Below are 16,620 nucleotides of genomic sequence, written 5' to 3'. Positions count from 1 at the left end.
CACACCTGCAGGGGTGGAGAGTCCGAAGGAAGAGTTTGGAAGTTTAGGTGGTAACCCTGTGCAATAATTATTGCTAGCACCCATTGATCTGTGGTGATGTGATGCCACTGTTCTGGAAAGTGGCTTAAACGACCTCCCACTGGTATGGTTGGAAGAAGGATTAGGCATCTGCTCTCTAATTGAAAGTCAAAAACCGGACGCAGGTCCTGGCTGTGGAGCTGCTGCGGCCTTTTGTTTTCGAGATTGGCGAGGCTGAGGCTTATGATAAGGCCTCGTTGGCCTAGATTTAGTGTGCGGGGGGTAGTACTTCCGGGGACGGAAGAATGACTTTTTAGGGTCCTTCTTAAACGGTTGTTTAGAAGGGAAGTCAGAAGGAATGGATGAGAGCTGTTTAAGGGTCTCATGATGATCCTTCAATTCAGCAACTATTTGTTGAATTTGCTCACCAAACAAATTATCCCCTAAACAGGGCAGGTCAGAGAGCCTGTCCTGAACCTCCAGACGAAGGTCAGACAACTTAAGCCAAGCCCAGCGTCTTGCTGAGATGGCTGTAGCAGAGAGTCTGGTGGAAGCATTGAAGATGTCATAAGCTGTTCTTATCTCATGCTTCCCAGCTTCAAAACCTTTAGTTAGTAGGGATTGAAGTTGTTGTTGGAATTGTTCTGGTAAGGTATCTGAGAATTCCTGTAACTGCTTGAAAATGACCCTATTGTATTGGGTCATATATAGCTGATAAGAAGCTATCCTGGAAATAAGCATGGCCCCTTGGTATACTTTCCTACCTATACTATCTAGGAATTTATTTTCCTTAGTAGGAGGTATGGATGAGTATGGCTTTATTCGTTTAGCTTTCTTTTGGGCTGATTCTACCACAACAGAATGATGATCTAGCTGAGGTTTCTGAAAGCCAGGTGCTGATTGTACAAGGTAGAGTCAGCTTTTTTATTTACTGGCGCAACAGATCCAGGAGTTTCCCCAATTCTTTTTAAGAAGGTCAATAAGAACCTGATGAATTGGAATAGAAGTGATGACTTTGAGGGCATCCAAAAATTGGAGTAGCTCCATCATTTGGTGCCTGTCATCTTGTTCTGATTGAAGCTGAAAAGGGACCAACTCTGACATTTCCTTCACAAAGTTTATGAAAGAGGTCCTCCGGAGGAGAACGCTTTCTACTTCTCGCAGGAGAGGGTGGTGAAGGCAAATCATCTGTGTCTGTGGAGGAATCATCACCCCAGGTGTCATAAGGATCAGGGTGCTGACCTGTATGACCATGAGGGGGTTGGATACCTGAAGGTCCCGGTTGAGGCTCCGAGAAACTCAAAGGAATCACCGGGGGCATTGAGAATATCCCTGTTGCCGGCATCGTAGGCATCGGTGCCGGCATCGAAGGCCTCGGTGGAGCCGATGTGCATATCGCCCCAGAGGAATGTATCGGTGGCGAGGGACGACATGGCATCGAAGGGACCACACCCGAAGGAGGTATTCGATACGGTTTTTCTCCACTAGATGAGATTGGCATCGGGGAGGGCACCGGTGCTGTCGGTGACCCATGTACCGCCGGTGGAAGGGCGGTCATGAGCGCTTCCATCCGGGCGAGTAGCGGTGCCAGCGCTGCTGGAATCGGGTCGGTAATCAATTCCAGTGTCGGTGCCGGAGTCGGAGTCGCCTTATCGATGGCCTCCTGGACCAGCCGGTCCAGTTCTTCTCGGAGACCTGGGGTAACAAGACCCGGCTCCGCAGAAGAGGGAGGCTGAGGCTGAGCCGGAGGGACCAACGTTGCCGGTGGAATCACAGCTCCCATACCCCGATGGGGTGAGGGTTGCCTCGGTGTCTCAGAGACAGAAGTGGACGGTGCCGCTTCTGGTCGAGATTTCTTCGGAGGAGGCTCGGATGGTACCAAGGTCGATGCCTGCGATTCCTCGATAGTCCGAGACTTGTGACGTCGGTGGCGATGTTTCTCCCTTCGATCCCCTCGGTCATCGGGGAAAGGAACGGGAGTCGATGGCTGTGGAGACGTCGATGGCGGTCACCGGGAGGTTGTCGACGATGGTGTGACTTCGACGGTGCCAGTTCAGAGGACGTCGATGCGATGGATGGCGCCGGAGCGTGAGCATGGAATAGGAGTCCCATCTTCTCCATTCTGGCTTTGCAACCTTTCGGTGTCATAAGGGCACATTTGGTGCAAGTCAGAACATCATGCTCCCTCCCTAAACATAAAACACAGACCCTATGAGGGTCTGTGATGGACATTGTACGCGTACAGTCCGGGCACCGACGGAACCCTGACACAATGGCCATTGAACAAAAATTTAGCCGCAGGACGGTCGACGGCCAGCAGGCCTCGAGTGCGAAACTCGACGGTAGTCGACAAAAACAACGGCAAAAACTTACCGAGTTATCGCGGATCAAATTTTTAAAGAGGGAAGACCCCTGTGGGGCAAATTTCACTTCAAAAGAAGTTATGAAGAAAATTCCTGTCAGGAATGTGGCAAGAGCTCCTTAACCGCGTGGCTCCTGCTACGCGGAAAAAAGAAGACTGAGGGGAGACCCCTGCTGGCTGCAAGGTTGGTGCCGTGCTGGGCATGCCCAGTAGGGGCCAGTCAAAATTCCAGAAACTTTGACAGAAGTTTTCCGTGGTTGGGCTCCATCCTCGATGTCACCCATTTGTGAGGACAACCATCCTGCTTGTCCTGTGAGAATACATGCTATGTTTTAGTATGGGCTTCCCACCATGATGTAATTGGGGGGGGGAGGGGGCGGCAGGACAGCAGTCTGGAAGGCACCTTTGTAGGTGGCATGCCCTTAGGATTGTGGTGCTTATGGGAGGCACTTAAAATGTTTCAGAATGTTTGCAAGCAGATTCCAAAAGCCAGCTTGCCTCCTCCCCTCAGCTTCTTGGCCAAGAGCAACACTCAAAAGCATTATCCCAGTTTGCTTAATTCTAATACATTCTGGTGTAAATGCAAAATGTATAAAGTAAAGAAGAGTGGGCTCCAGCCACCTGAACAGTGATGTCCAGTCCGTCTATGGTGGGGGCGGTGAGGCAGCAATGATGGTGTGCGCACAGGTATGTGGGTTGGGGAGAAAGAGAGAGAGAGAAAGAGAGAGAGAGAAAGAGAAAGATGAAGGGGGTATTGGCTGCAAACTGTAGGTGGACAGAAAGGTGCCATCCTTCACAAGCTGCTTCAGTTTCCCATAATAAAGCAATGGAAAGTTTTTTGGGAGGGTACATTCTCTGAAATCATTGACAAGTGTTTTGTGGTTTTGAACTTAAAATATTCCCATTTTATTCCAGCAAGCCTATTTTGGTGACTTTTCATCCCTTCTTTGAAGAGTGATTTCTCTCCCAGACAGGCAAACCCTTTTACATAATCCTCTCCAGCCTTCCCATGTGTTAGAAGCATAAAAAAATGTATAATTTGGCCACTTATTCTACAATACACTGTGCAAAATGACTTGCCCATTTGCACAGCTTCGAATGTATCCTGAGGCTGTTTGCCAGATATGCAAAAATTTAATTAGTATGAATCTGCATATTTTTAACCAGAAGTTTGAAAAAAAAATGAACACCCTGACAGCTTACTTGGCATCATTTTCAGAGTACAGATTGTTTTCACATGCATTTTACTTACTCACTCAACAGAACTCCATTTTCTAGAGCCGATCGAAAATCCTTGTTGCCAAAGCTTTTCCCCGTAACGTCCTGCAAAAGAAAAGCCAAGATTTTCAATCACCTCATTCCTTGCAACAAAAGGTAGCAAAATATCAAAAGATGCTATGGTCAGTAAGTTGCACACAGTTCATTAGATACCAATTATCCTAAGCGAGATAACTGGTATATAAAATGGTATATAGTTGTATATATTTTTCCCCAAACACAAATCAATATTATTTGGGCTCACCCTGCTCTTGTTAACTGTGCATAGAGGAAGCACCATGCACAGCTCCTGAAAAGGTAAAAACGGTGTGTTGGTTGCAAGTCATCGCACGCTTGAGCGCTCGTTTTAGAGAAATGCATACTTTGCTTGTGGCAGCAAGCTAGCAACCAGCTCATGGAGACTGGGTCACGCTCAGTCACCACACAAATGGGAACAGTGACATAAAACCATGACTTTGCCCAGAAAATGGTTGTGTGGGAGATACTGCACAATGAACGATGTAAGGGGAGGAGTAAAAATTGGTCCATTCTCGGTCACCCTTTCAGTTAGGTAATAGGTATGAAGGCAAGTTGAGCATTTTTTTACGTTTAAAAAAATGTCAGCTATGCTTTATCTATCAGTATTATTCAGTTTGTGGGCCAGCAAAATACCACCATTTACATAACCTTTTGCAATTTTTAAAAAGGCAGTGTGTTCTGCACTGCAAAACCTACAATTTGCCTTGAGATTGTTATCCTGGTTATAAAGTCAAGCTTTCTAATTTTTAGGTCGCACAGAATAAAAATTTGTAAAATAAAGCTTTAAAATGTCTCCACCTATCACAGAACGTGGCTGGGGCCCTGAATTAGTTCCTGATCACTAGAAATTTGCCCTTAGAGAAATATTAATGGGTGTCACTTAACCTTTACTTATGGGTGTGAAGTTTCATTTTGGCAGCGGTTTATTTAAGGGGATGCTCATCTTATGGGGTGCTGTGAAAGAGAACCTCTAGGGTGAGTATTCCGTGGGTCACTATAAGGTGGTGTTTAAAGTAGGAATGTGCCTTTTCTTCTTAGAGCAGTTCTAGAAGCTTCAGTGAAGTCGGCGTGGGGGGGGGGGGGGGGGGAGTCTCTCCCCTGCCTGCAGCCACTATCCAGTATCTACAATGACATGACTCCATGAGTCCCATACTAGACTTCAAAGCAACACTGAGCCACCTGGGAGAAAATCAAGGATCATCAAAGTTGATGGGAACCAAATCCTTGCCTAGAAAAGATCCATGAGGTGTGCAAGCAGTGGATATGATTTCTTCATGAAGAGGGACAAATCCTGTATTTTACACTAGAGGGAAGAAAGAAATTATGTTATCTGAAAAATAAGATCCTTAGGTGAAGAGTATTTTGTCATCATTGTTGCTGCTACTAATGCTGTATGAAATCTTTGCACCTGAGAAATCAGGTATTTGGGGGAATTTTCTTCTGACTTCTGGATGTCCCGAAATGGAAACAGAAAAGTTTTGTTTAAAGATACCTGTGTCCCTCCTTCTTCCCAAGGTGTGGGTTTATTGAGGAATCTTTCATTTAACAGAAGACAGGGGTGCAGTCAGAAGGTCACAGAGGAGACTGTTTTGTGCTGGTGTCTCTATGTCCAGCATGAGATGCATAGGCCTTGCCTTTGAGCTAGGTCCACTACACCATCTGCTTGACCATTTTTGGAAATTGTGAGCCAAGCAACAGTCTCTGTGGGTTCAAACAATCAGGCATCAGCCACCTCTAATTCTGTGTGCCCCCAAAAAGGGGTTCAGTGATAGCTATCATCCTATTTTCCAAACAGCAACACACAAGTTGCATGGAATTTATGTAAAATGTCATCTTCAGACTTCGGAATCAGGAAAAGTATTATAGGATTAGAGGTTAAGAGCATAAAAACGGGCTGTGAGAATTAACCACGACTAATAAGGGATCTGTAAACCGATCTAACTGCTCTGACATTCAACAACCAAGAGAAGGTCAGGATCTAAGAGCAATTTCTTCTGCAGGTATTTCTTCACTAGACTAATGAGAAATAAGAAGCAATTGCCAGAGTCCTCTCTCATCTACCCAAGTAGCAGCTTGCTCTTCCTAGCCCTATGATTGACCTATAGATAACACAACAGTACTTCAAATTCTTCATAAACAAAAAAAATCAAATTTTCCTTTAAACCCCTGCTCGGGTACCTTATTTAAGGCCCTGGGTGAGGTATTTAATGATCATCTTTGCAACCTAATCAACCAACCATTAGAGTTTGGAATTTTTCCAGATGTCCTAAAACAAACATCGATTCCCCAGGTACAAAAAAACAAGTCTCTAGGTTTCACAGACCTCGCTAATCTTTGACCTATAGCCTCCCTTATCAAAACTAAAATCCACCGTACTATATCAGCTAAATGAATCTCTCTCAGAACATGAAATTCTACATCCCTGTCAACACGGTTTTCGCAAAGGTCATTCTACCGAGACATTACTTTTATCATCTTTTGATACCTATTTACATGGCTTCGACAAACACAGACTTCATAATGGTATTTCTAGACATTTTGGCCACTTGACACATTAGATCACCAAATACTTCAATCTATAGAACTAAATAGAACAGTACTCGACTGGTTTAAAAGCTACTTGTCGAACCGAAACTATCAGGTCAATATTGTTTCACATTACTCTGCTCCATACACTAACCATTCTGGTGTCCCTCAAGGATCTTTGCTATTACCTATTCTCTTTAATATTTAACTAATTCTATTATGTTACATACTCTCAGCTTTGGATGTCCAATTTAAGATATATGCAGACAATATACAATTTTTTGTACCCTATAAAACCTCTTGGAGAGAAACCCTATCCACTGTAACTTTATAAATAAATACCATTGGTAGATGGTTACCCCACAGCTGCTTAATACTAAACTGACAAAACTAAAATTCTATTTCTTAGCACAATCACTAACCCCTCCAACGGTCCTCCTTCACACTTCCTTTTAAACGGTATTTCCATACCAATACTCACTGAAGCCCATAATCTAGGAGTTTTACTCAACTGACTTATCACTATCTCAGCATATTTCTCTAACAGTTAAAAATTCCTTTTACAAATTACATCTCTTAAAATGCTTACGTCCACTTCTTTTCTATCGGGATTTCCGTTCTGTTCTTCAATCCTTAATTTTTTCAGGACTAGACTATTGTAATGGCCTTTACCTGGGACTTCCCGACTCTGCAGTCAGACCTTTACAACAGATTCAAAATTCAGCTGCCAGTATAGTTCATCTATCAAAAATCATCTCTCCCCCACATTATTTACTCTGCATTTGGCTGCCTATTAAATTTAGAATACTACATAAAATCCTGTCCCTTGTGAACTCCTTACTACATAATCCATCCTCAATCTGGCTTTGCACTTACTACATAATCCATCCTCAATCTGGCTTTGCACTATCCTTCGAATCTACAAACCATCTAGACAAGATCTTTGAACAAAAATTTACTAGACATTCCATCGATACGCTTAGCGAGTCTAAACATCACAAGAAAAAGAGCATTCTTAGTAGCTGGCCCGCAATTATGGAACTCATTACCTACTCACCTTCGTCAAATCTCAAATCCAAAATAATTTAAGAAATCACTAAAAACCTCTTTACAAAAGCATTTGTCACCCCAGATACAAATCTTTCCTAACTACATTATATACAGCATTCTTCATCATGTACTCTCCACCTAATTTGATTTGTCTCATTTCTTGTTTTTGAAGCTAAACAAGTTTTAAAATAAAAATTATCTATGATTTTAATGTAATTTCATAATTGTATCTTCCTGCTTTTATTTTTGTTTATGTACATTGTACACCATTTTGATCAATATTTTGTTAGACAATATATAAATAATTTTAAATGAAAAGTAAATAAATAAAACCTTAAGATGTGGTAGTGACTTTTTAAAATTATAGGAGACAAAAGTGGATAAACCTATATCGAGAATATTGGGGGCAAGTAAAACCTTTTCCTCCCACACTGATCAGGAGGAGACAGGGTAAAGGGGAAGTCCTGAATCATCTCTTGATATTCTTCTAGAACTGAACATATGCAATCTGACAGACAAATCACTGCACTTTAATTCTGGATAACGAATGCAGGCTCACCACTTATATAAAAGACAACACACTACACAAAAAGACATCCATCTCAATCTGGATTTCCAGAAAACATTTGACAAAGTCCCTCATGAGAGACATCTTTGGAAATTATAAAGTCATAGGATAGAGGCAGAGTCCTATTGTGGATTGCCAACTGGTTAAAAGACAGAAAACAGGGAATAGGGCTAAACGGTAAATTTTCCCAATGGAAAAAGGTGAATAGTGGAGTGGCCCAAGGATCTGTTATGGGACAGATGTTTAATAGATTTATAAAATGGGAACAAGTGAGGTGATCAGATTGGCCGATGATAAAATTATTCAAATTTGTTAAAATCACAAAAGGATTGTGAGAAATTGCAAGAGGACACTGCAAAACTGGGAAACTAGGCATGCAAATAAAATGTAATGTGCAAAAGTGCAAAGTGATGCGCTTAGGGAAGAGTAACTCCAATTATAGCTACACAATGCAAGGTTCCACATTAGGAGTCACCACTCAGGAAAAGGATCTAAGTGTCCCCATTAATACATTCAAATCTTCTGCTCAGTGTGCAGTAGCAGCAACCAAGAAAGCAAACAGAATGCTAGGGAATATTAGGAAAGGAATGGAGAATAAAAGAATATTAGAATGCCTCTATCGCTCCTTGGTGAGACCTCATCTTGAGTATTGCATGCAGTTCTGGTCACTACATCTCAAAAAATGATATAGCAGAATTAGAAAAGGCACAGAGAAGGATGACCAAAATGATAAATGGGATGGAACAATTCCCCTATGAAGAAAGGCTAAAGAGGTTAGGACTCGTCAGCTTAGAGAAGAGACTGCTGAGAGAGTTTTTTTCAATACTGGCCACACAACAAACCTTTTTTTTTTTTTTTTTTTTTTTTTTTTAAAAGCAAAGAGCAGGCACCAGTCCTTCAAACAGCAAACTTACTAATTTAGTTAAAACCTCAAAAACTGAATCAAAACTACAAGGTGCCCAAAACAGACAGAGATGCAAATGACAAAAAGAATACTTTACCTTACCAAAGATGCATCATCTTAGAAACCATCAAAAAACTATCCTCTAAATCTGCAAATCTAAAATTTTTCTATCACATTACTCCGCAAAACCTTCATAATCAAATTCTTCTGCAAAAGACTGATTAGAAATGGGGGGGGGGGAAATCAGTTAATTTATTAACTGAATTACAGAGGTTTAAGCAGCAATTGCTGTAGTTGCGTGATATAGGACTCCTTCCAAGCCTGCAAAAATTCACTCATTTACACGTACATATTTGATATTCCACATGTAACTGATCAATACAGTCCCTTTCGCCATTCCCGTTCAGCCTTTCGGATTTCTCTTTTTTTGTAATCAATGCAGATTTTAGATTTCAACAGCACCACTGGATAAGAGAAGAAAGAATGTATTCTAAAGAACGTGTAAATGTTGTTCCAGTGTCAAAACAAAGACCGTGAGAGCTAATATTCCATTCTCTCCCAAAATGTTTCCTCATGTATCGGTCCTAAAAACATCTTCCTATTCCTCCCTACTGAAGGAAATTCTGTACTCATAGTAATGTAAATATAGTTGAAGACGACTTATCTTTCTGCTTCTGGTATGCCAAGTAGCTCATGCTAATGCAGTGTTACTGATGAAGGCAGTTTTAATTGACCTCCTGGTTCTACTCTATTAACATCTTCCTTGAAATACGATTTCACCTGCCACTTTCTTGCCACCACCTCTGGTCCTGTGACTGCGTTGGTAAACAAGCACAACAAAACAGAACAAGTGGGAAATGTACGCTTGTAGTGTAACCACAGAGTAGGCATGTTTCATAATAATCTCGCTTTATCAGTTTCAGATCACACAATCTCTCTGTGACGCCAAAGATCTTGACCATGGCAGAAGCTTTAGGCACCTGTAGGTGGGGAGCAAGTGCAGCTGCTCAACACACATGTGGCTCCCCAAATGTACCAATGAAAAGCCATGACTAGTGTTAGGGTGAATAAAGTTTTCTGTTTAGTTTTTTAACAAATACTTGCTACATAGCTTTGGTACCAGAGACAGGACCTGAATTTTATTTTATTTTATTTGGCATGCTTCATTTGTACAAAGTAGCTCTTGCCACTGTCCATATGCCTACAGCAGGAGCCTTACCCATGAAAAAATTTGCCTGAAAGCAGATTCTTCTGTCATGGGCAACATCTGCCAAATTTTGGAGGGAGAGAGAGCACGCTCCCAAACCATATAATAGAAAACAAGGAGTAGGTGGAAACTATAACTTAGTTACATATGCCTGTTTATTGACTTTGCTAACTAATGCAACTTTCATTCAGCCCATGCATCCCACCAGAAGATTGTTTAAAACTTTTTTTTTTAAGTTTTAGTATTATACTTCACTCATACCTCCCTCTGTTTTTTTCTGTGACTTTGTTATCTAAATGATCAAAACTTTTACCATCAACACAAAATGAAAAAAAAAATACTCTTGATAAAAATATTGTTCATATGAAGTAAATTGTTGGGGAGAGGCTTCAGAATGGAGAAATAGGGTCAGAGTCAAACAAATCATTATCTTTATCAACTTTTGGCTCCTTCAGAAGGCAAATTAGAGGTTTACTATACTTCTTTTGCATATTGCTAGCCTTATTCATTTATAAAAGCTCAAATTTAGTTTCTTTGGATTGTTAAAGGAAGGGTCAACTAATATTTTTAGCATATTTTTAATTAACATTATCCAAATCTACATCAGAAAGGACCACATCAAAACTGTAAATGAATCACAAATCACAAGTTTTGTATCAGTTTCTCTACTTGATAGGGTGCATCCTGATCTCCTTGTATCTCATCTGCAAAGCTTTAGTTTTACAGGTGTTGTACTGAAATAGTTTAGCTTTTTTTTTTTCCCCCACACACATAGAACAGGAAGCAGAGAATTCAATTAAGGTCACAGAGTTCAACATGCGAGTTGTGTCCTTTGCAGTCCCTCGGGGCTCCACCCTATCTTTGGTTCTTTTTAGCCTTTGTCTTGCTCCATTAGGGACAAGTTCTTCAGTCACTAGGAGTTAAATATTTTATCTATGCCAACGACAATTTTACATCACTTGCAATGGGGATAGTGTACTGCCAAAACAAACTCTTTGTTGCATTTGTATGGTGAACATTGAGACATGATTGCCCACAGTTAAATATACAGAAAACAAAGGGTGTACGGGTGGGAGGAACTCCATTTAATGGTGCTAGCATTAGCTATAAGGATTTTCAACTTTTTTTTTTTTTTTTTAAATCTGATGTACACACCTTAGGAATCCTATTGGACTCCTTTAAAACCACCTTTAAACTGCAGATTGGCCACTTAGCCAAAATTGCATTTTAAAAATTCAAAATGTTAAAACCGTTAAGACCTATTCTCCCCTACTGCCATATTTACAACTGTGCTCAGTCTTTGGTGATGGGCCATGTAGATAACTGAAATATATCTTTACATAGGACTGCCTGACAATCTGTTAAGAGCTTTACAGATACTGTAGCATGCTGCCACTTGACTTTTGATAGGTCTCACACGTAGAGACCGTATAACCCATACACTAAAGGAAGTGCACTGGCTTTCAGTGCGATGGAGATCCAAGTTTAGATTGCTGGTAATTGTGCATAAACATATGTATTTCTAAATTATATTGGTCATTGTGCAACAAACTTGATTGGCATGTGCCCTCCAGGACTTTACACTCTTTCGGAGCCAAGGTTTTGAAAGTGCTTAGCATAATGTACACACAGCCAAAAACCAGAGCATTCTCTGTTATCTCTCCAACCTTGCGGAACTTGCTGCCAGTGCAATTAAGGGAAGGGCAGAAATTCAGAGGCATTCAGGAAGCAGCTTAAAACTTTTTTTGAGGAAGCATTTCAAGGAATGTTTTAATTAACTGTTTAATCATTTTATAATGTATTTATGTTTATTATTTGTTTTATGTGACTATAATGTGACCGTGGTTTAATTATGTATGTTTATGGGGGGTTTTTTGTTTGTTTTTTTAAATGGTTGTACTATTGCGAACTGCACTGGATGGAATTGTTTCTAGGAAGATGCAGAATATAACGTTTTACATACAAATACTATGCACACTGTTTCAGATAACATTCATGTAACGCTTTCCATCCTACAGTAAGGAGGCTCACTAGATATAGGGCTGAGTCCTGACTTACTCTTCTCAACCTAAGTTAGGTTCTCAGATACAGGATGGACACACAGAAGGATTCTAATTCAAAGCCCTAGTCAAAGTCTCCAATAAAATCTCTAAACCCTTACCCCCTCAAAAAAAAAAAAAAAATCCTCGCACATTTGTGATGTTTCAAACATCACAACAAAAGGAACTTCAGATCCATTACATTTCTTCAGTGTGGTATAGCAAATGTTGCTTACCTGATGTAACAGGTGTTCTCACAGGACAGCAGGATGTTAGTCCTCACAAATGGGTGACATCGAGGATGGAGCCCACCACGGAAAACTTCTGTCAAAGTTTAATAGAACTTTGACTGGCCCCTACTGGGCATGCCCAGCAAGGCACTGACCCTGCAGCCAGCAGGGGTCTCCCTTCAGTCTGAATTTCAAAGCTACAGGCAGTGCCTAAAAAGTAAAAACTAAAACAAACCCAACACCGCGGGGTGGCGGGCGGGTTTCGTGAGGACTAACATCCTGCTGTCCTGTGAGAACACCTGTTACATCAGGTAAGCAACATTTGCTTTCTCACAGGACAAGCAGGATGGTTGTCCTCACAAATGGGTGAGTACCGAGCTGAGGATGTCCTGGCTTGCACCAAATGCACCCAACGACGTGCAACAGGCACAACAACTGGGGTGGAATTTGGGAAAGGGCATCCGCACCCAACTGGGAAGGTGGAAGGGTGTTGGTACATCATGTTGGAAAAAGGTTACGCAAGACAGATTGGCCAAAGATGGAGTCCTGTCTTCCAGCTTTGTCCAAACAATAGTGGGCTGCAAAGGTATGGAGAGAACTCCAGGTTGCAGCCCTGCAGATGTCAGGAAGCGGCACCGATCGAAGGTGTGCTACCGAAGTCGCCATGGCCCTCACAGAGTGTGCTTTTACACGGTCTTGAAAAGGAATGCCAGCTTGCTGATAGCAAAAAGAAATGCAGTCCGCCAACCAGGAGGAAAGAGCCTGCTTACCCACAGGTTGTCCCAACTTGTTAGAATGGAAGGAGACAAACAATTGAGTGCTCTTCCTGTGAGCAACTGTACGGTCTAGATAAAACGCTAGAGCTCGTTTACAGTCTAGGGTATGCAGAGTCTGTTCCCCAGAGTTGGAATGGGGCCTGGGAAAAAAGATAGGTAGTATGATGGATTGATTGATATGAAACTCCGAAACTACCTTAGGTAAAAATTTAGGGTGAGTGCGGAGCACCGCCCTGTCTTGCAGGAGTTTAGTGTAAGGCGGATAGGTGACTAAGGCCTGTAACTCACTAACCCTGCGAGCTGAAGTGATAGCCAATAGGAATAATACTTTCCATGTGAGATACTTCAATTCACAGGAGTGCAGAGGTTCGAAAGGTGGTTTCATTAGACGACCAAGAACCAGATTAAGGTCCCAAGATGGGGCCGGAGGACGTAAGGGTGGCTTCAGATGGAGCAAGCCTTTAAGAAAGTGTGTCACCAGGGGTTGTACTGAAATAGGGACACCTGCTATACCTTTATGGAAGGCGGCTACCGCACTGACATGCATCCTAATGGAAGAGGTCTTTAGACCGGATTCTGATAGGTGCCATAAATAGTCCAAGAACTTAGAGATTGGACAGGAAAGGGGATCAAGGGACTGAGAAGTGCACCATGATGTGTACCTTTTCCATTTATATGAATAGGATCTTCTGGTGGAGGGCTTTCGTGAAGCTATCAGGACACGAGAAACCGAATCCGAAAGGTTAAAAGGCTGAAGGACTAACCTTTCAACATCCATGCCGTCAGGGATAAGGCTTGGAGGTTGGGATGGAGGAGGCATCCGTCGTTTTGAGTGAGCAGATGCGGATCCGTTCCCAGAGGGATGTGCCTGCGGATGGAGAGATCCTGGAGTATGGGAAACCACACTTGGCGTGGCCAGTGGGGAGCTATCAGGATCATGGTTCCCCTGTCCTGGCGTAGCTTCACGAGAGTCCTTGACAGAAGAGGAAGTGGAGGGAATGCATAAAGCAGACCTGTCGTCCACTTGAGGGAGAAGGCATCCCTCGGCTGAGAGTGTTGGCTCCGAATGAGAGAGCAATAATTGTCCACTTTGTGGTTCTGAGGGGACGCAAAGAGGTCTATGCGGGGAAAACCCCACTTGTGAAACAGAGAGGTCACTACCAGAGGATCGAGTGACCACTCGTGTGGCTTGAAGACACGGCTCAGCTGGTCTGCCAATACATTGTCTACTCCCGGCAAGTAAGTGGCCTTGAGGTACATGGAAAGGGAGAGGGCTTCTGTCCAAATCTGCGCAGCTTCCTGACACAGAAGGAAGGAGCCTGTGCCTCCCTGCTTGTTTATGTACCACATGGCCACTTGGTTGTCTGTCTGGATTAAGATTATCTGATCTGATAGATGATCTTTGAAAGTTCTGAGTGCGTAGCGAATTGCTCGAAGTTCCAAGAAATTTATCTGGTGTGCGGCTTCCTCTGGCGACCACAACCCTTGAGTTTGTAATTCGTCCACATGGGCCCCCCAACCGATGTGGGAATCATCGGTGGTTAGGATTACCTGTGGATCTGGGAGGAGAAAGGGTAAGCCCTGAAGGAGATTGACTTGAGTCGTCCACCAGGTTAAAGACAGGCGTAGCGCTTGTGTAACTGTGACGATGTAGGACAGAGGCTGGAAAGCTTGAAGCCATTGGTGTCGCAGAGTCCATTGCGTTACTCTCATGGCTAGTCGGGTCAAGGGAGTAACTTGAACCGAGGATGCCATGTGTCCTAGGAGGATGAGGAATTGGCGAGCTGTGGCAGTGTGTTGAGACTGGAGCTGGCGAGCTAGAGACATGAGAGTTTGGACTCGTTGAAGTGGAAGGTAGGCTTTTGCCTGTAAGGTGTCCAAGTCTGCTCCAATGAAGGATAAGGTCTGAGATGGGACCAAGCAAGATTTCTCGTAATTGACAAGAAACCCTAAGGAGAGGAGTGTGTGAATTGTCAACTTTAGGGAGGATTGCGCAATTTGAGGGGTGGAGGCCCTGATTAGCCAATCGTCCAGATAGGGGTAGACGTGGACACCTTCCTTCCTGAGAAATGCTGCTACTACTACGAGACATTTGGTAAAGACTCGTGGAGCAGATGCCAGCCCGAAAGGTAGTACTCTGTATTGATAATGGTCGTGGCCTATCAGAAAACGCAGATACTTGCGATGAGATTGTGTTATCGCAATGTGGGTATAAGCGTCATTGAGGTCGAGAGAGCACAGCCAATCCCCCTTTTGCAACAGAGGGAGCAAGGCGCCCAGGGTTACCATCTTGAACTTCTCTTTTTGCAGATACTTGTTGAGGGCCCGAAGGTCCAGAATTGGACGTAACCCCCCTGATTTCTTTGGTATTAGGAAGTATCTGGAATAGAATCCTTTCCCTTGTTAATAAGGAGGGACGGGTTCTATAGCATTTGATTGTAGAAGGGATACTTCTTGATGTAATTGAGTCAAATGGCTGGTTAGACTCCATGCCTGAAGGGGCGGGGAGTCTGGCGGAAGTGTTATGAAGTTGAGGTGGTAACCCTGTGCGATAATTGCTAGCACCCACTGATCTGAGGTAATCTGTTTCCAACGGGGTAAGAAGTGGTACAGCTGACCTCCCACAGGGATGTGTGGAAGAGGGAGTTGGCATATGCTCAATACAGGGAAGTCAAAGGCCCGCCGCAGGCCCAGGAGGTGGGGCTACAGTAGGTCTTTGCTTTCTCGGCTGACGAGGCTGAGGCCTGTTAGAGGACCGTGCAGGACGAGCCCTAGTTGACGGAGGGTAGTAGCGGCGTGGTCGAAAGAATGACTTCTTAGAGTCCTTCTTTTGCGGTTGCTTGGAGGTCACCTCAGGTGGGACAGATGAGAGTTGTTTCAACGTCTCATGGTGGTCTTTTAACTCCGCCACAATCTGTTGAATTTGCTCTCCAAACAAATTGTCGCCTAAGCAGGGCAAATCAGCAAGACGATCTTGGACCTCTGGGCGAAGGTTGGATGACTTTAACCAAGCCCGTCTGGCTGAGATGGCTGTGGCTGAAACCTTCGTGGAAGCATCGAAAATGTCGTAGGCAGTCCGAATCTCGTGCTTCCCTGCCTCAAATCCCTTGTGAAGAAGGGCTTGAAGCTGCGGTTGGTATTGGTCCGGCAACGTGTCAGCATAGTCTTGCATCTGCTTAAGGATGGCTCTGTTGTATTGAGTCATGTAAAGTTGATATGAAGCTATGCGTGAAATCAACATAGCTCCATGATACACTTTCCGTCCCACACTATCCAGGAACTTGTTGTCCCTGGTAGGTGGGGTAGAAGAGTGCGGCTTAAGACGCTTGGCCTTCTTCTGCGCGGACTCAACCACAACAGAGCGATGATCCAGTTGAGGTTTTTGGAAACCTGGTGCTGACTGGACAAGGTATGTGGAGTCAGCTTTCTTGTTAACTGGTGACACCGATGAAGGAGATTCCCAGTTTTTCTTGAGCAGATCCAAAAACACCTGGTGTATAGGGATGGAAGCGATGATTTTTGGAGCATCCAGAAATTGAAGTAGTTCCATCATCTGGTGTCTGTCATCAGCTTCAGATTGTAGTTGAAAAGGTACAACTTCTGACATCTCTTTCACAAAATTAATGAAAGATAGATCCTCAGGA

At 43.2% G+C, this 16,620-nt stretch overlaps 1 protein-coding gene across 1 annotated transcript in view; it reads right to left on the bottom strand.

Annotated features, from left to right (window-relative positions):
* LMO7 (LIM domain 7) overlaps window positions 1-16,620 on the bottom strand; it is a 374,915-nt gene that overhangs the window by 257,935 nt on the left and 100,360 nt on the right. The window contains exon 2 of the mRNA XM_029603031.1: window positions 3,637-3,703. Within this exon, the coding sequence (XP_029458891.1) occupies window positions 3,637-3,703 (67 nt within the window). The remainder of the gene's footprint in view (window positions 1-3,636; window positions 3,704-16,620) is intronic.

Source organism: Rhinatrema bivittatum, chromosome 5, assembly GCF_901001135.1.
Source record: "Rhinatrema bivittatum chromosome 5, aRhiBiv1.1, whole genome shotgun sequence".
Lineage (NCBI taxonomy): Eukaryota > Metazoa > Chordata > Amphibia > Gymnophiona > Rhinatrematidae > Rhinatrema > Rhinatrema bivittatum.
This window is presented reverse-complemented; position numbering and strand designations above follow the sequence as displayed.